The following is a 19,525-nucleotide window of genomic DNA, read 5'->3' as shown; positions in this document are numbered from 1 at the left end:
TTATTAAATATTTAATATATAAATAATAAATAGAAAATTTTAATTAATTTAAAAAGAAAAAATTTTAAAATTTTTAAAAATATGATGCTTGAAAGGTAGAGTAGCATTTTAAAAAAAAATTGTATGTAAGTGCTGCCATTTGTTTCGCTTAGAAAATAAAAAATATTGAATCTGTAAATCGAAGTTTTTTTTCCCAATCAAAGCTCTCTTTACGATATTTCAATGAAGATTAATGCTATGCTTATAGCTAGGAGCTCCCGCTGTAGTTTTTTTTAAATTACTATTATTTTTACTTCGGGATTAAGAAAATATTTTTTTTTTTAATAATGTTGTAAATTTTTTTAAAAAAAATATTTAAAAATGTTAAAAAAATAAAAAAACTTAAAATTGTGCTGGCCGGAGCCCCAGTGGGAGCTCCCCAACTGTGGGAGTAGCACGCTAGCACCACACTTCAATGAAACAACATTAACACGATAATCTTTGATTGCGAGAGATACTTCCACTGCACACAAATGACATGCCAAAAATATTTTCTTTTACTAAAATATATTATTTTCAAACTTTTATTTATCGTGAGACAGCAGAGGGTATTCATGCTGTAATTAGTAACAATTTGTACATTTATATTATTCATACTGACCACTTGAATCTACCTTCACCATCTACTGCTCATCATCAGGAAAAGCTTCAAGAAACTGTCTTACTTTCAGTCGTTCATCCTTCGTGAGATCAGGATCATCACCGGTCAATCGCTTCCTCAGGACTGCACTAAGACCATCTGGATTATCATCAAGAACCTGCAAGGGGGAGAAACCGAGAGCACTACTGAAGAAGCACTATACTAACTTCTCATGCATCATGCAGGGATTTGAGAATGAAGACTGTGTCCAAAATCTAATCTGCCCTACCAGGGTTGGGTTGGATCATGAATAAGGTCCAAGGATCAATATCAACTCAAACTAGAAAATACTGAACATAAATTACCCACCAACTAAATTTTGCCTGATATGCCAACAGTCATCGTTTTCTTTTCTCACACAAGAGGTTATTTACAAAAGAAAATCCACTTCCACAGCAAAGTAATCAATCATTATATTTTCATTACCAAATACTTCAAGTCCCTTCAATGGAAAAGGTCTGTTAGCAACCCACAGGACAGGGAACCAAAAAAAAATGTGAGCAAGGAGATCTCAATTGGGATTATTGGTGTATAACTAACTTTCCCCCCTTTGAGGTAGAAAACGTTTTCTCCTTTTTTTTGTTTTTTCTTTTAGGTGTCGTGATAGAAATTTTGAACCTTACTTCAACATAATTGTTGATGTGGCCATCTTTGTTGACGGAGGTTATAAGCTCGTGCTTATTGAATGTCCATTCACCATCCACAATGTACTTGTACTCGTAGCGTCCTTCCTGATAAAGTAATTGTTAGTAATTTTATTCCTCATTCACATGAATTTCCATTCCTAGAAACTGTTCAGTGCAGTGCAGCATTTTATATTGAGAGCTAGAAGCCTAGAAGAGATCCTTTCTGGACTATCCAGGAATGAGTTTGTGACATCTCCAGAAAGCATCCCGAACCTTTTTGTGTCCATGATAAAAATATTGTTTCAGTCAAGTCTCCAATATGATTAACACGATCTGTTCACAAAAAGATAAGTGTCTTTCGAAGGGTGTGTATCAGAGACATACAACATCGGCAGTCAAGAGATTAAACCAGTATGATACAAGTGCAATTCTAGGTGCTTTTATTTTCTTGGGCACAAATACCATAATGGTGTCATTCCATAGCTATTGATTCTTAAAGTTAAACATGTGTATTGCTGGATGATCACAGCATTATTTCCTAATATGAAATTAGAATGGAAAAGCAATAAAGTTTGATGAGTGAAGTTTGTAAAGATGAGGACTCGGGAAGTTTTCACTTATATATGAACAGAAATAAGGTCCATAATGCAACACACTTACTGGCAATTCCCTCCTGAGAATCCACAAGCCCTGTTCCTCATCCAATTTCAAAGGTATTCTCTGCAAAGGTTCACAAGACAAAAGGCTGAATAAAAAAAGCATGGATTTGTAATCCTACAAGCTTTAAAATGGAACAGATGATGATGATTCCAATGCACATCCTGAGGGCTTCGTACAAGACCTTTCTCCATTTATCTTTCCTATTGGCTAGACAGAATAAATGAAAATCTGTACCTTAATACCAGATAAGCTTTACCAGTTGCCCAGACTGGAAGGACACCAGCACCATTTGATGCATGCTGGGCTAAAAGTCAGCTATTAACTGACATCAACTCATCTAACTTCTTAAAGTCCAATATGTCTTGCAAATACAATCAATTCTCTCAATAAGTGCCCTTCATGTAATTGCAATGATCCAAAATGTCATTTCATGTTCTTAAAAGAGTGACATCCAGGTGTGAGTCACTCAACAGGTTGAGAAAACTCTATATTTTCCAAATTTTTACAACTGACACAAGTGACAAGCTACACGAGTCATTTTTTAATGCTTTGATAAAGCATTCAAGAGAACTGTTGAAGTCACAAACCTGATTGTAAGTAGATGATCATTACCTGGCCCCATCCAATATCAAGTCCAGAAGCCTCCACCGTTGAGTAATTAAGATCTTCCCAAGTCAGAGTGACAAGCTTCTTCCTGAGGCCTGTAAGCTTTTAAGATGAACAAGCATGTAAACATCATGAGCAAAAATAAGTGCAGAATAATTTCAATAATTATAAAAAATAATTTCAATAATTTTCAAGAAGCTAATTTTAAAGCCAGACAACAAGATTTAGGGTTACCACTGCACCCAATAATATATGAGAAAAGAAACATGACTCACAATATCAGCAGTCGTACTTTTTATAGCATCCAGGTTTGGGGAGCATGTGCGTTTGCTCTGTAAGTAAGAAACAATGAGATATTTCAGAAACATGATGAAGATAGACTGCAGGCCTTTGGCCATTTTTATCATTCATCTTCAATGGTAATTAACATCAGATTCTTGAAAAGCTTTTGTCTTTTTGATAATACAGAACTTACAAGTCCAGAAAATTTATGGATAATTAATGAAGTTACTGACATCAATAACTCACTTATTAACTTGAAGTTTGTTATATTCTTGACGTAAGTGCATACACGTTTGCAGCTAAAAGATGCACAGAAGGTTTTAAAATAAAACAAATAAAGAAGCATTTACCAGCAGCAATTGGTGAGCTTCACCAAGTCCATAGTCCTGAACCCAGAACATGTATGCCAACTGAAATCCAAAACCATTTTTCAGAATGTTAGGAATGAAAAATCAATCATAGACCAGTTTGAATATGATTTAATATGAGTATCCCTTAATGAATATGATTGTGAGGATTTAAAATTTAACATTAGAGGCAAGCACCCCATAATATCAACAATCATTCTAGAATATGATAGAGACTAGAGATGAAGAAGAAAAACTGGTCAGAATGAAATCATAAATAAGGAATGAAGCTGACATACAGCAACTGCAGGAGCTCTTCCAAGTCCAGCAGTGCAATGTATATATGTTACACCTCCATTTCGATTTATGGCCTTGTCTAATTTGCTAACAACAGCTGGAAGCCGTGTCCGCAAATCAAATGCATCAAAGTCCCTGCTACATCAAACATTAGGCCACCGTAGATGTGCTTGCATGTGCACACACATGTACACAAAGTGCTCAAAAAGTAATAATTTACTACGTGCACTGTTGCACACACATACAGGGCGTGAATTAACATAATCAATTATTCTGGTAATGTGTAGAAACTAAACAATCTAGCAAATTTAGTCATCATTCATGTTCTTTAATAAATGTTTTAACACCAAGCCGACACATTGCACTATATACATTTCGGACAGTTCAACAAATAATATAAGTTTTGAGCTAAAAGGAGGCAAGTTTATTGGATAAACTTTTAAGGAATGGGCTAGCAGTTGCTGTTCTAATGCTGAAGCTGTTGCACAATAAAGATATGGTCGGACAAAAGTATACTTTTAAATAATGTTAACCAAGTAACCATCTTTCAATATAGGTATTTAAAATATCGGCACAACGACTATCAACTTATTATGGGTATGGCTACTATCTTGCCACAACTAACCTTATCTCAGCACGCAAGTGTGTGATGTCATCGTACTTCTTAGCATAATCTCGAATAGCATTGATGTCAACCCCAAAGTATCTGGATGCGCTAGTGAAGGAATTCAAAGCATGTTTTCTTGCTTAATCAAAACTTGCCAGAGGCTACCTCGTACTCAATCATTACAAATTTAGCAATAAACATCCCATGTAAAAAGAAGATAAAGAAAACAATTATAAGCTCAAATGGGAGTTTAGCAAGAAAATTGTTTTGGATACTCCAAGTCTGAATCTTGCTGCAAGCAAAAAATGGTTTTCACTCCAATACTACGAAGCTTGTCAACATCTTCAGGAGTCTGGCAATTAGCAGTGGGAAGATGCAAAAATGATATAGTCCTATGATATAAGGCAGAATCTATTCACATTGTGAAATTTAAGAAGGATGATCACCTGTAGGCATGATCCCACAATCAAGTCCGGATTAATGAAGTTGTAGTTCATTCCTAGTTCATGCCTATAGGTCAAGACTGTAGCAGACTGCGTTAGAAAGAAATGATGACGTGTGCTAGAGAGAGAGAGAGAGCAGGAATCCCAAGGTTAAGCCAATATGTAGCTTAGCCACAAAGATCATATGCACCTAGACTGCCAGAATATCTAAGGCATCCCGAGCATGATTCCACTGATCAGAAAAAGTATGTTCATCTGGTGTCAAATTTTTCAGCACCCCTAGCCCAAAACTTCTAGTGTGCAAATCAATAACCTGCCTTTAACATGTAAAGACAATATATGCTGGCCAAGTTCTCCTTCACGTCCTCATGCTAAAGCTAGAAAAAAAGAACAAACCAAACGTACCAGCACCCATAGCTTCTGTCATATTGTTACTGTATATCTCGGACTTTTCCTCCTCCAAATTGGCACCACTTGCCTCAGCACTGGACATGGGACCCGAAATTGCCTACAAACAAACATGCCAATTTTCTTCTCTATGAAAAGCTTGAATGAAATGAAGCAACATGGTGACTGAAATCTCAAAATCATTACTTTCTCACTGAAATGCAAATTATGTTCTTAAAACCATAGATATGAGCTTATAACAACTAGCTGCTACAATTGAGACACAGCAATCCCAATACATGACTGATTCAAATGAGCATTTTGTAGTTTCCTTGCACGAGTCGCTACTATTGTAGCAAGTTGTGATGCAGGATGGACAATTCGATACTGTTATCACAAAAGCCATATTTCTACGGTATAATTTTTTTCCGTATTTCCAGCCTTTTTTGCCTCCTTTGAAATAAAGAAAGTAAAGTGGAAGCTAATTTCCATGTAAAGAACGCATCCTTTTTCTAACCAAGAAGCCTATAGAAGCTTCAAGTAAGACTAACCCCTTAAATGCTCCATATACCACAGCGATTTGTGTCCCAATTTATACAGGAAAAACAATGTACAATGGATTGCTAATCCCCTCCCAATAAAAGGTGGCAGACTCCAGAGTAAACATGATTTTATTGGCTTGCCGTGTATTACACCATAAAACTTTACCATGTTCTGAAGGCTGCAGACTGTTGTAGATGTACTATATAACGGATTAAGTATCCAGGGAAAACAAAATATTAATTCTTTGGAAATTTCCAATTTTGGCCCCATCGGAATCAGCATCAGGATTAGCTAACTGTAAAGCACAATAAAAGAATGAATTGCTCTTTATCTATATAGTGTGTGTGTGGACAAAATGTTCGAAAAGAATAAGATAATGAATTTTAGAAGATTACATCATATGCGAACATAATTTTTTTTTTTTTTTTATAAGAATATGCTAGAATAGAAAATCATATGCGAACATAATTACAGACGGAAACCACGGAACATTCAACCACATCAGAGATTCCCAATATATTGCAAACAAGAAATACAAGACTTAGAAAAATAACTAATAACACGTTAAACAACGCCATCTATATCTCAAACCAAAAAGGGGAAAAAGGCGTTATAGCTAGGTTGGGATACAAAGATGGTTTCAACTTATCTTATCTAATATGATCTAATACAACTTTATCAAATTTGACACAAAATATAATAAATAATTCAATTTCTTCAAATCTCAAAATAATAATAATATTAAAATTAATATTTTATTCAACTTTCGTTTCAACTCACTACCCAATCCTCTAACCAATAAATAAAAGGCTTACAGATTACAAAATCAAAACTCGGAATAAATATTCGGATGCTACGGTTTCTCATGTTACCTTGAGCGCCATGCTTCGTCGTAGTTGTAGGCCAGCACTACTCATCGCTCCCTGCATTAAATCCTAAAATTTTGTCAAATTACGTACACGCATGCATAAATACATAAACACACTCATATAAATACGTGCATCTACTTATAAGCACGCGAAGAGAGTAGAAGATGAGTGCACCAGTGCGTTGACAAAGGAGGAAGGATTTCTCTGATGGCTTTTGAAGCTTTGCAGAGGCAAGGCAGGGGATCTGAAATTGGAAAAATAAATAATATACATTATGAGGAAAATTAACTGATAAAGATATATTAAAAGGAAAAAATCAGAGAGTGAAAGAAATGTTGAAGCAGACCTCGGAAGATGCTGAAGACAGTTCATATCTGATCGGAGAGGAAGAAAAAATATCTGCAGATAACAGGGAAGACCACTGTACCGGATTTCCCTATTCGAAATGATATTTTCTCTGAGTCGGTTTTTGTACAGTCGTTGGGTCTTCGTTGGCTTAAAAATCGAATAACAATGCTACTTGTTTTATATCCGTGATACGGCCCATATATCTTTCTTTTTATTTTTTTTTCAAGCAATATATGCATTCATTAAAAAAACTAATACAATAGAGTAGCGGGTTGATATAATATTTTTCAAATATTTTAATAATAATATATTTATAAGAATTAAAGTGATTCAACGTAATATATTAGAACAATAAAAAATTATTTTATAATTTAATATAATATATCAAAATTTCGTGTTAATTTATAATTTTTTTAATTTATTTATAAACTAATCATTTATCCTTCAAAAACATTTACTTATGATAGAGCCTGTATTCTTCAAAGAAAAATACTGGTATGGCTCCTCCTTAAGCACACCACTCGACTTGACCGTTGGTTAAAATAAAAAGTTTTTTTATTTAATAATTAAAAATAATAATTTTAAATGTATTGATAATTTTTATATTTTTAAAAATACTTAAATATATTTAAAAAAGTAGAAAAAAATTTTTTACCAAAGATAAACGTTGGGCAGTACAGTAACCTAACTCTTCTTCAAAACAATATTACATTCATTGAGAAAAGTGACCGAGCATTTGTACCGATAATATTAAAGTATTTTATCTTTATTTTACATTATTTTTTATATTTTTTTAAATACAAAATATAAAAAAATACAATACTAAAAACTAAATAAATATAAATATAAAAAATAATACACATTTCGGTTAGAAAAATCAGTAGACTCCGAGTCTATCATTTTCCTTTCCAAAAAGCCATTTGACCCATTCCCTTTTCGCTCTTTTCTGCAGGCTCTTTTTATTATTTCCTTGTTACGAAAAAATTTATATATAATTTTTGAATATGTACGTCTCATATATCTTATTTTTTAAAAAACAAAATTATTGTTAAAAAATAATTTTTATGTAAATTTTAAATTTAATTACTTTTTCAAAAAAAATATGTAAAATTTATATATTCTAAAATTGTAAATATCATTTCTCTTCCTTTATAGGCCAATTTATATGAACTTGCATAGTTGATATGGTCAATTTGGACAGGCTTTTAAGTCGGAACTATCTGGATCAATTAGAACAAGAGTCTTTATATTTGAATCTTTTAAGAGTTATGTTCTATATAATTATTTTTACGTATTCTTTATGAGCTCAACTTATGTGATTAATTAAAATAGATAGTTTGTATTAAAAAATATGATACAGTCAATCACATTAATTGAATATAAAAAATACGTAAAAATAATTATAAATAGAATTTTTAATATTTTAAATCAGTTCTATAATTTGATATTCCCTTTCACCTAACTTTTTTACATGAAATAAAGAATCTTCGTGAATTCATGCGAACTCGTATAATACGGTGCAATTATACACCAACCAATTACAGATATCGAGGAAAATATTATTGCTGAATTATAAAAACAAAAAAACTTAAGAGGGTAAAAGGTTTTTTTTTTCTTTTTATTCGTTAACAAAAAAGAGGACGGCACCTCCATTTATTAATAAAAATTCGAGTGTAAAAGGTTTTATATTGAGAAATGATATTTACAGTCGTGTTTATGCAAGCGACGTGCAGTCGCTTTAAAAAAAGTGAATTAATATGGGACCTGCATAAAAATTTTATAATTTTTTTTTATTCATTCCGTACAATCGTTTACATCTCGCTTACATGTGCCAACTGCATCTAGCACTCCTGTTTTACATTACATCTCTAGAGTTTTATTCGATCCCTCCCACAATTACGTATAGTTTAGAACAAATCAAAAAACATTTTGGATGACAAACAAAACTTCATGTTCACACGCCTTGATTAAGTATATTCATAACTACCTTACAAGAACAACATAAGCCCAACATAGAACAGGGGTCCTATAACTTACATGCATCCACAAAAGTCCTCAAGGCTTCTTGGCCTGGGCAACTCTGTACCGTGCCGCATATCGATGAAACAAGGCTAGAGCATTACTAGTAGCCTGCGCCACATTCAAGACTTTTCCCTTGATCGTGGCTTTCAATTTACTCATATTACGTCCCGGCAACTCATCTAGACAAGTGCTTACATCGGTTAAAGCAGCACTAACCCAAGTCTCAACGTTACTTATGTGCCAAAAGAAATCATCTCCTACAGCTGCCGGTTCATGCCCCAAGCGACGGAGCTCTATGATAGATTGGCTAATTTGTTCCACACTATCGTTGATTTCCGCCAAGCAATCTTTCATAGCTTGGTATCCCTTAGCCTTGCCTGCCTTCAGTTCTTTGGCCGCTTTCAACATGTATGTTTTTGTATACAAAGCACGGTAGAGGCTTACGGACAAAGCTAGGTGAGCCAATTGCTCTGGACTTTGTATGTTAGCATTAGCATAACTAGAGAGGTATTTGATACAAAGAGTAGGATAGCGGGTGGTGCGGCATGAGGCCTCGATGTATGCCATTGATCGGGAACGTCTAGCAAAGGCTGGTTCTGCCATGACAGACATAGAAAAGAGACAAGAAAAGAAAAGCAACAAGGAATAGTCAAGTTGTGCCATTTTATTTGATGGCTAGTGTGATGAGAAAATGTCTAAAGCAGAGGAACTGTAGTTGAGAAAATGACGGGTTTTGGGAAGCTTTTATATAGGGACTGTAAGTTTGTAACGTGCATTAAGCACAAATAATGGAGTATTGGGATAAGATCACAAAATGAAATAGTGTTATTTTATTTGCAACTGGTCGGTGGAATTAAAAGCATCAAGCATGCATTGCATGGTATCTTAGGAGTGAAGTCCCTCAGAAGACACTTTAATTAGCTGGATTTACCCTGATTTGATCTTACCCATCCTCAACATCATTGACAAGGCACGTGGGAAAATACTACTCAATGTCTGTATTTTACTTATAATTCGTTGTACGACCTTCCAACTTGAGAAGAAAATCATCACGAACATTACACGAACAGGTTCCTCTAATGCTTAACGTGAAATAAATGAAACTTTTTTTTTTTTTTTGGTTGCTTTTTTGTAAATTGTGTTGACTTTTGAACAAGAACTGGAAGGTCAGGTCATCGTGGGGTTATTTTGTTATTATTCCTCTAAACTGTTAGATGAATCCACCTGAAAGTGCCCGCGATGCCCACGGTAGTTGTCCACAGAGAGTATTACAAATGAAAACTGTTCAGTCGACGCAGTCGCTATATTAATGTCGAGATTCTAGAGACATGGATTATAAAATATTGAGTCTGAAGTTATATAGCAAGTGGTGACAACTCCTTAATCATGTGGGACTAAGAGTGATCTTCCAGCACAAAATACCTGCAAACTCAATCAAGGTCCACTTTTCCGTTGGTGCAATTCTTGGAACTATTCAAAAGAGAATTGATCTCTCTTTCTTTAAGTATAACTTAAAAAACGATCTTGCAATCTTGAATCTCTGATCAAATCCGTTAATCAGAGCTTGAATAAGCTAGGATGGGTAGGCCGTAGGAAGATAAAATTGAAAGGAAAAACTAACTCTTACCATTATGCCTAAGCTAAGTAGCACATAAGCCACATGCTATGCAACCAGAAGGAAGACTAGCGCCAATGATAATTGAAGGCATGCATATTCAGAGATTTGGGGTCTTCTATGGGTCTTAAAATGGCAATTTTCTTAATAGTTTAACAAAAATTTTATATCCAATCACTTTTGCGTACTCTTTTATGCACTCCACTGATGTAATTGATCGTGTATTAAAAAAAAATTGATGTAGCTAATCACATCAGTGGAGTGTGCAGGGAGCATACAAAATTGACTGTACGTAGCATTACTCATAGTTCAAACCACACTAAAAGAAATGGCACTTTCCATTTTTACAAAACTCGTATACCAGAAAAAAAAAAATCAATCAGCTTGCCCAATTGCTTCCTCGATTCTGCAAGCTCGAATGGGTCCATGAGATTTCCATTGGGGTGCAAATATGCCAGACAAGTTATGAGCTCATGGTTGCTAATTGCCTATCTGCTATTAAATGCACCAAACACCCAACCTAACACGTCCCCCCACACAGAGGGAGAGGGAGAGGGAGAGGGAGAGGGAGAGGGAGGGGGGGAGGGGGAGAACCCAACGCAACACGCACATGCACACAGAGAGGGAGGCAGGAGAGGGAGAGAGATGGAGTGTTGGACAGGTAATTAAAAGCTATTCATCTCCAAACCAGTTATTACTATTACATAAGATACAGAGACAAAATACAGTATAGGAAAGGCAACACATCAAACATACATACCACACTAATCGGGACGAAGATTTGCATACACATGCCAAGTCATTCGGCAACCTTCATGCCCGAGAGATAAACTTGACTCTGGATCACACTGCCCCCAATCCAAAAACCAGGCATCACCATTAGTCCAACCTTGGGCTTTTGATCACTTTCATCCAGTATCAAATTCTTCACCACACTTTCCATATAAACCTCAGAGAATTCAGTCCCTTTCTTAACCTGAAAGATCTTTACATTGGGATCAAATGAATAGGCTAGCCTATGCAAAAGCCAGATTGACTTCGCCAGTTTTAGAAAAGCCTGGTAAAATGGAGTCCTTGGATGCCCACCCCCCATTACAAAATTTCGCTGATCTAAATTTCCAAAGAACGAAGCCTCCATCTTTGGGTGAACCACCACTAGGTACTTGCTCCTGCAAAATTTTCCAAAAATGGAATCTGGATTTTGGCCTAGCATGTCCACTGGATCCATCTCCCTTAGAGCAAGAAACTGGTGGAAGAAGATGTCTTTATTGACCATAAGATTGTCTGATTTGATGGAGAAGCTTGCCTGCTGAAAGCCACTGAACATTCTTTGGCAGATATGGGACTCAAACGCATATTTTTTATGGGCTCTTTTTGCATAAATGACATCAGGTTCAATTGAGTTTGCTGCAGCATCAAGATCCCATCCAGCTGCTTTCATCATATTTATCAATGGCTTAGAAAAATCATGAATGGCTTTGAAAGCAGCTTCTACAGCAGATCTAAAGAGATCAGGGGTTAGATCTACAGGGAAAAATCCATTTTCATCTGCAGAACCTTCTGATTCTTTTGTTGACAAGCCCCTAAGCTTAAGATTCTTTTCCAGTTTCGCCCGCCTCTGGTTTGCCTCCTCAATCTGCTGCTGCAACTGAAGAACCTCAGAATCTTTATTCTGAATTTCAGACTGATATTTCTTCACCATAACCTCATAGGTTTTCAGCAGGCTCTGTTGTTCTTGGATCTCTGCAGCTAAACGAGAGTCCTGTGGAGAAACACATACTGGTTTGGGGTTTTTCTCCCTGTAAAAGTGCTTGAGTTCAGACAGGTTCTTCAGCTCAGAAATTACAAGTTTATCAGCAACTTGGATTTTATCAGGGTCATAGGGAGTGTGAGCAGCTTGAAGCTGGATGTAAGCTGACTTCAGGGAGGAGATGTTTGTAAAAATCTTGGATATAAGGGCTTCCAAAGCTTCAGGATTCTGATTCGTGGCTTCTTCCATGGGTTGTGGGTGGACCTTCTGGTTGCTGCTCTCACGGAGTTGGGAATCTTTAGCTCCAGTGGGTAGCATAGCTAATTCCAATGACAGGGTAGCTGAATAGGCTTCCTTCAGAGAGAACACCGGTGCTACACAACCTGCAAATTCCCACATGAGTGTTGCTATTGGCATCTGCTGAAAATCAAAAGAATTATAAACAAAAGCATACTGCAGCCACATAAAAGGATCATTTCAAAGAAATTCACATAGTTTGGGAATTCACACGGAACTATGCTTCTGTTTTTGATATGGCTCCAGAAGGACTTTGTTACCTGGTTCATGTAGAAAGAGTTAAGTTTAAAAAAATTCCTGAAAAATCTAGCTGCCAGATCTTAATGCACTATGTAACAATAATGTTCCGAAGGTAGATTCCAATGATCTTATTATTTGAGTCACCAACAAATTCCATGTTTGCAATTGATACTAAAGAATCCTACTTAACAGAAAACGGCTTAAAGTAGGAATCAGTCTCAAGAAAAGCCAAGTTACCGTGCTAATACTAAGATTAATTTTGTTAAAAGAAAAAAATAAAAGCAGACACTTTTAAGGGACAAATGAACACCAAGAACAGGTAACATAGAAAATCTCAGAGAGTCAGAAGGATATCACAAGTAAAAGCGTATCTCATGTAAATACCCAATACGCCAAAAAATCTCCATTTATCACTATATTTGTGTGATAGGTAAAGTAGCAAAATTATACGTCAAAAATAAAACAAAAAAGGGCATGAGCTGCCTACCTACAACGACCGCAAATGCAGTCTAGAATTTCCCCGGTAAGCATAATACCCTTCAACTAAAGTTTCGCAAACAAAGAAACAAACTTAAATATGGTTATAATGTATCTTCCTGTACAGAATAACACAATTTAATTCATCGAGGATTTCGAATCCATTCAATCGGTAGATTGAATTGTGCCCGACTCGTATAAATTATTTCTCTCGATTATTCTCGGGAAGCAAGCAAAGATAGAAGTAGAAATCTACCTACCCAGAGAACTCGGCGAAGGAGCACAGACAAGCAGAGCTGTGAATAGCCGAAGCCCCGTTAAGACTCTGCCTCCGATAAATTGAAAACCCCAAAACTCAAATGGGGACGTATACAGTCTTCGCTGTTTTTATCAAAAATCAGTCCCAAGCAGGACTGCACGTTAATATATACATTAATATATATTTTATTTAAAATAATGTTAATTTAAATTTTAAATAAAATGAAATTAATATTAATATATAAATTAGTATATAACTTTCTTATTTTTTATTTCTTTATATTAACCATATCTGTGGAACTATTTTTCAATTTACAACATCCAATACTAAGGTATCACTTTATTAAAAAAAATTAAAGTTTTTTATTTAAATCTTAAATTTAATATAATTATTCTTTAATTAAATAATATATATTTCATTAGACGCCAAAATACTTTGAGTTATGGCCAAAAATTACAAACTATGTAGTGTCGAGTAGTGCTTTAAAATCTATTTTCCAATTTAAATTATAATATGTAAATGGTGTACAGTATAATGGTAGTCTAATTTATAATATTATTACATATATAGTGTGTGTATATATATATATATATATGTGCACGGGGATGCCCAAATCGAAAGCTATTGTGCTCAACTGCCACTTGATGTATTTGAGTGTTGAGAGTAATTCAATACTTTTTAATATACTCTATTATTATTTCTTATTTTATTATTATTATTTCTTATTTCTTATTATTATTCAATATTTAATTATTATTTTTCATCTATTTTTTTATTATTATTCACTACATATCTCTACATTTCTTAACATTTAAACCAACCTTACTGTTACCACCTTGGACGTCCTCCATCTCTCTATCCTCACGATTAGATCCAAAATATCTATTTTAGTCAAATAGATTCGTCCTCTCCTTTGTATCTTTAAGTTAAGGATAGATAGAGCCTCCAAAAGCAACGCTAGTCTTGCATGTTGTGACTTGTGAGGAAGTTTTACGTTTCCATGATGGTTCTTTCATTATTATAATTGGTTTGGATACTAAAATACTATCATTTTATTTTAATATTCAAATATTATAAATATAAATATTTTATATTTTTAAATTTTTTTCAACTAAATATTATTTAATTATTATAACTTTCTCAAACTTCTAAATAAAATATAAAAAATAATACAATTTTTTCAAATTTCAAAACATAAATTATATTATAACTATGGGTAAGTTTCAGCCAGTCCAGTCGATTTTGTCCAGAATGTAAAAATCGAACAGATCGGTTATTTTTTTACTGGATCGGGATTCTATTCTATCCAATTTTGGGATGGCTGAATAAAAAATACAAATATATATAATTTATATGTATTATTGATATAAATAATTGTATAAATTAATTATATAATTATTAACTAATGCTAATAGTTATAATTATACACTAATACTAATATTTATACTAATACTAATAGTCTAACATGGTATCAAAAAAATAATGATACTAATGCTTTTATATAGACTATAGTTATACTTATACTAATATAGTTATACTAAATTACTATAATTAATACTAATATATAGGCTTATAGCTATACTAATAGTCTACTATATATTAGTATTAATTATAGTAATTTAGTATAATAGTCTACTATTAATGCTGCTATATAGTTATACTAATCACTATAATTAATACTAATATATAGCTATGCAATATACTTATATAGTTGTACTAATACCATTAGTCTATTATATAGTCTAAATTATAATATAAGCTATATAGTTATAACTAATACTAATATTTATATTAACACTAATACTCTTGTTTCTAATATAGTAATGTAGAATATGTTGCCCAGATGACTAACACAAGAGGGGGGGTGAATTGAGTTGTATTAAAAAAAATAACAATTATAAATCAAATATATAATATAAAATATAAACAAAATATGAAATAACAATAAATATAAAGAGTAAGGGTAAGAGAGAAGCAAACTCAGTATGTTAACGAGGTTCGGGCCCACTGCCTACGTCCTCGCCTCAAGCTACCCCTTGAGGATTCCCAAATTCACTATTCAACCTCCTTCAGGTGGAGATAGAAACCTATTACACCTTTGAACAACACCGCTACAAAGGATCCGTGTAGAACACCCTCTACACTTGCAATCACCTTACACGTGGTGATTCAACTATTCCCTGTGTAGAATACTTTCTACACACACAAGGGTTATACACACCCTTTTTCTGATACAAAAGCTGATAGTGGATAGGTTATCAGAAAACACTCCTCAACGAGTGAAATAAGAACAATACAACGCAAGCTATATCTCTCAAAATGAACAAGGATTAAGGCTCAATGTTTAGAGAAGAGAGAATGAAAGCTTTGAATGAATGTTGTATGCTCTTGGTGTTGTGAATGTGAAGCTCTCAAATGATCTATTTATAGGCATATGAGACTTCATATTCAAATTTAAAAAGATTCACATGTCAAAGACAACATCATTCACTTTTTCAAAAAATTCAAATAAAAGGTTCTTCTTTTTCAATTGTCAAAGACAACATCATTCACTTTTTCAAAGAATTCAAATAAAAGGTTCTTCTTTTTCAATTGTCAAAGACAACATCATTCACTTTTTCAAAAAAATCAAACCTAATCTTTTACTTTTGGCATATGACAAAATGAGCATACTTTCATTTTCAAAAAATTCAAACCTAATCTTTTACTTTTTGTATAAGTCTAAAAAAACATCAATCATTTTTGAAAATATTCAAATAAAACATGCACATGTGAAAGATGACAATCAATCATCTTTAATATTTTCAAAGTTCAACCCTTTAATCAAGGCATGCACATGCAAAAGATGACAATCAATCATCTTTCAAAATTTTCAAATTTAATTTTCAAAAATATTCATGCACATGTGGAAAATGTATTTTAATGCTTTATGATAAAATATTAATTTTGAGCATTAATCCTAATTTTGAATTTTGAAGAGATTTACAACATTACTCTATAATTTTAATGTGAACTTGTTCCCTTCTTGCTCATGCTTGTTTCCTTGATGTGCTTGACTCCATTGTGTAGACAACTTGAGCTTGAGACTTCTTTATTCTTTGAATTCATTTGTTATCATCAAAATCCATGTGTAAATATATAATTACACAAAACTTGAAATCTTGGGTTCAACAATCTCCCCCTTTTTGATGATGACAAATACTTGATAGAACCTGAAACCTGAATTAATACTTAAGCTCCTCCTGAGAATGTGCGTTAGTTTTTCAAGCAAAAGTATAAATATAATTCCAAATATATATAATAAGTTTAGCAATTCAAACGATGTTAATGTTCTAGTCTAACACTTCTCCCCCTTTTGGCATCATTAAAAAGGACCCGCAACAAGTAAATGGACTGAAGAAAACGATGCGTTTAATAGTCACTGTAGATAGTTGAAAAATGGAGCCGTCCGTGACCCGACAAGTGCTGCAAAGCCTCGAGGCCTAACTCTATGAATTTAATACGGCTGAAGATTTAAACAATCGCCTGATGTTGTTGACAAACGGGATTGAAGGCTCCGAGTTTCTATAAAAAAATGATCATTTTCATCTATCGGATGCCAAAAAAATAATCACTTCTTGACCTGAGTTCTGTTTTTCCACAACGATAGAATGGCTGAGCAATTCTCTTCCACTAATGTTCCAGACTTGAATCAGGAACCCTTGACGCATCAATCATTAATCTTCTCTCCTGAGGCCGTCAATACCATGATAGGAGCAGTGAACCGTTTTTCTAGTAAGGCTGATTCTGAGATTATTGCAGAATCAAGAATGCTCAGTAATCAATATGCTGCCTCTGTTACGATCATGTCTCGAAGGTTAATGGCGAGGGTGAGTGAGAATGATCATCTTAACATGCAAATATCTGAGTTACGACAGAAGCTTGCTAATAAGGATAGTGAGAATAAAAGGCTAAAGCAAGAAAACCAAGAGTTGAAAAAATTTGCAGATTGGTATGCTCATGATCTGCAACCACGAATAGAGGAGCTGGAACGAGAAAGGGTTCAGATACAAGGTCAACATCGGCAGATAACAGCAGAGGTTCATCGTTTACTAGAAAAATAGGGACAATCTACTGTTAATCTCGCTGGCTTAGTAAGAAAACTTTTGACAATGTGTGTCCAGCATATCTTGTATTTCTTTTGACTAAATAAGATTTGAAGAGAAAATAGTTTGTCTTATTCTTTATGCTATCTCTATAAAATCAGTCCTGAAGTTCATCCAATCCGCATCAAGTTTTCATCTCATCTCTATAACTCATCTGCATTCCTTCAGCATTCTCGTTTTAAGCCTTCTATTCTTTTCTCAATGGCTCATTCTTCTAACATTTCTCTAGATCCATCCATGAGGCATTCTGCATCTCAACCTCCTGTTCTTTCTGCAGCTACCATTGGTGCCATGTTGCAGCAAGAAAATAATAATCTGACTAATAAGTCAGATTCTGATGCTATTTATGACTTGGTGAGTCTTGGGACTCGCTACTCTTCCTCTATTGTGGCTTTTTCTCAGCGGCTACAAGCCAAAAATCACGAAGTTGAAAAGCTCAAAGAACAAATTGTTGTACTTCAACAAATTGTTCAAGAGTCTCACACAAGGGAAGGAATCATTCGGCAGAAGAATAAACAGTTGAAATCTTTATTAGATTCTTCATTCCGCTTGCCGGTTCCCATGAATAAGAATGACATGATATTGTATGAAGAGAATGAGCGTCTCAAACATGAGGCTAAGAATCTCAAATTTATGTAAAAGTATTAAAAAAAAATCTATCTCTATTTTTATTGACTCTGGTCTATCTTTTAAGAGATATTCATAGCATGCATCATACCTATTTCTCTTCTGATCATACATAATCTATCTTCTGGTAAAGGTTTTGTGAAAATATCTGCTAACTGATCTTGTGTGTTTGTGAACTCTAACATTATATCACCTTTTTGCACATGATCTCGAAGAAAATGATACCTTATTTCAATATGCTTAGTTCTAGAATGTTGTATTGGGTTCTTTGAAAGATTTATAGCACTTGTATTATCACATTTGATTGGAATGTGATTATACATGAGTTTAAAATCTTCAAGTTGTTGCTTCATGTGGAGAACTTGAGCACAACAACTACCCGCAGCACCATATTCTGCCTCAGCAGTAGATAGTGCAACAGAATTTTGTTTTTTACTAAACCAGGAAACTAATGCATGACCTAAGAAATGACATGCTCCACTAGTGTTTTTTCGATCTATTTTACAGCCAGCATAATCTGCATCTGTGTAGCTGATTAGATCGAAAGATGTGTGCTTAGGGTACCATAACCCTAGGTTAATTGTACCACTAAGATATCTAAGAATGCGCTTAACTGCAATTAAATGTGATTCTTTTGGAGATGATTGAAAGCGTGCACATAAGCACACACTAAACATAATATCTGGTCTACTGGCTGTTAAATATAATAAGCTACCAATCATACCTCGATATATCTTCGAGTCAACTGGCTTACCGGATTCATCTTTATCAAGTTTAGTTGATGGGCTCATTGGTGTTCCAATTTCCTTAGCATTTTCCATCCCAAACTTTTTCAGTAATTCCTTAATATATTTTGATTGATTGATGAATGTCCCACTTTTTACTTGCTTAATTTGCAATCCGAGAAAGAATGTAAGTTCTCCCATCATGCTCATCTCAAATTCTTCCTGCATAGTCTTAGCAAAAACTTGACACATATTTTCATTAGTAGCACCGAATATTATATCATCAACATAAATCTGAATCAAAAGAATATCATCATTTTCATATTTAATGAAAAGAGTTGTGTCGATTTTTCCTCTTGAAAAACCTTTTTCAATCAAGAAACCACTGAGTCTCTCGTACCAAGCTCTAGGAGCTTGTTTAAGTCCATATAATGCTTTTGTGAGTTTGAAAACATGATTTGGGGAAATATGATTTTCAAAACCTGGAGGTTGCTCAACATATACCTCTTCATTTATAAAACCATTTAAGAAGGCACTTTTAACATCCATTTGAAAAAGTTTGAAATCTTTATAACAAGCATATGCAAGTAGCATTCGAATAGCTTCTAATCTTGCGACAGGTGCATATGTCTCATCATAATCGATTCCTTCTTCTTGATTAAAACCTTGGGCTA

The 19,525-nt window shown here is 34.1% G+C and overlaps 3 protein-coding genes across 16 annotated transcripts; all 3 read right to left on the bottom strand.

Moving 5' to 3' along the window:
* Nucleotides 1-518: 518 nt before the first annotated feature.
* LOC122287710 (phosphoglucan phosphatase DSP4, amyloplastic) lies at nucleotides 519-6,856 on the bottom strand. Of its 3 annotated transcripts, none has more exons than XM_043095513.1 (14): nucleotides 6,693-6,856; nucleotides 6,521-6,590; nucleotides 6,350-6,412; nucleotides 4,953-5,055; nucleotides 4,551-4,627; nucleotides 4,380-4,456; nucleotides 4,123-4,203; nucleotides 3,500-3,632; nucleotides 3,204-3,263; nucleotides 2,847-2,903; nucleotides 2,578-2,673; nucleotides 1,966-2,025; nucleotides 1,303-1,410; nucleotides 519-797 (listed from the first exon to the last, which is right to left on the bottom strand). In XM_043095513.1, the coding sequence occupies exons 1-14, from the start codon at nucleotides 6,716-6,718 to the stop codon at nucleotides 663-665; spliced, it is 1,146 nt and encodes a 381-aa protein (XP_042951447.1). In that variant the 5' UTR covers nucleotides 6,719-6,856; the 3' UTR covers nucleotides 519-662. The 3 variants fall into 3 exon arrangements, with proteins under 3 accessions (XP_042951447.1, XP_042951448.1, XP_042951449.1); XM_043095514.1 differs by having other exon boundaries at nucleotides 6,350-6,400; XM_043095515.1 differs by lacking the exons at nucleotides 6,350-6,412; nucleotides 6,521-6,590; nucleotides 6,693-6,856 and having other exon boundaries at nucleotides 4,551-4,779.
* A 1,771-nt stretch (nucleotides 6,857-8,627) lies between these two features.
* LOC122301137 (21 kDa protein-like) lies at nucleotides 8,628-9,379 on the bottom strand. The gene has a single exon (XM_043112255.1). It carries the CDS (start codon nucleotides 9,377-9,379, stop codon nucleotides 8,750-8,752), a length of 630 nt encoding a protein of 209 aa, XP_042968189.1. The 3' UTR covers nucleotides 8,628-8,749.
* A 1,605-nt stretch (nucleotides 9,380-10,984) lies between these two features.
* Nucleotides 10,985-13,498, bottom strand: LOC122287532 (protein GRAVITROPIC IN THE LIGHT 1). Of its 12 annotated transcripts, none has more exons than XM_043095500.1 (4): nucleotides 13,356-13,495; nucleotides 13,106-13,161; nucleotides 12,573-12,638; nucleotides 10,985-12,464 (listed from the first exon to the last, which is right to left on the bottom strand). In XM_043095500.1, the coding sequence occupies exon 4, from the start codon at nucleotides 12,397-12,399 to the stop codon at nucleotides 11,131-11,133; it is 1,269 nt and encodes a 422-aa protein (XP_042951434.1). In that variant the 5' UTR covers nucleotides 12,400-12,464; nucleotides 12,573-12,638; nucleotides 13,106-13,161; nucleotides 13,356-13,495; the 3' UTR covers nucleotides 10,985-11,130. The 12 variants fall into 12 exon arrangements, with proteins under 12 accessions (XP_042951434.1, XP_042951436.1, XP_042951440.1 ...); XM_043095502.1 differs by having other exon boundaries at nucleotides 12,590-12,638; XM_043095506.1 differs by having other exon boundaries at nucleotides 12,597-12,638.
* Between the last annotated feature and the right edge of the window lie 6,027 nt (nucleotides 13,499-19,525).

The sequence above is a fragment of the Carya illinoinensis genome, chromosome 1 (genome assembly GCF_018687715.1).
Source record: "Carya illinoinensis cultivar Pawnee chromosome 1, C.illinoinensisPawnee_v1, whole genome shotgun sequence".
Lineage (NCBI taxonomy): Eukaryota > Viridiplantae > Streptophyta > Magnoliopsida > Fagales > Juglandaceae > Carya > Carya illinoinensis.
Note: the sequence above shows the minus strand (reverse complement) of the source record. Positions and strands in the feature narration are given on the sequence as shown.

Coding starts and splice junctions, on each gene's coding strand:
- LOC122287710 (XM_043095513.1), bottom strand. CDS start 6,718: ATGAACTGTCTTCAGCATCTTCCGAG. Junction 4,628..4,952: donor GACAGAAGCTATGGGTGCTG/GTACGTTTGGTT, acceptor AGTCTGCTACAG/TCTTGACCTATAGGCATGAA. Junction 2,904..3,203: donor AAGCTCACCAATTGCTGCTG/GTAAATGCTTCT, acceptor TCTTACTTACAG/AGCAAACGCACATGCTCCCC.
- LOC122301137 (XM_043112255.1), bottom strand. CDS start 9,379: ATGGCACAACTTGACTATTCCTTGTTGCTTTTCTTTTCTTGTCTCTTT.
- LOC122287532 (XM_043095497.1), bottom strand. CDS start 12,399: ATGCTACCCACTGGAGCTAAAGATTCCCAACTCCGTGAGAGCAGCAAC.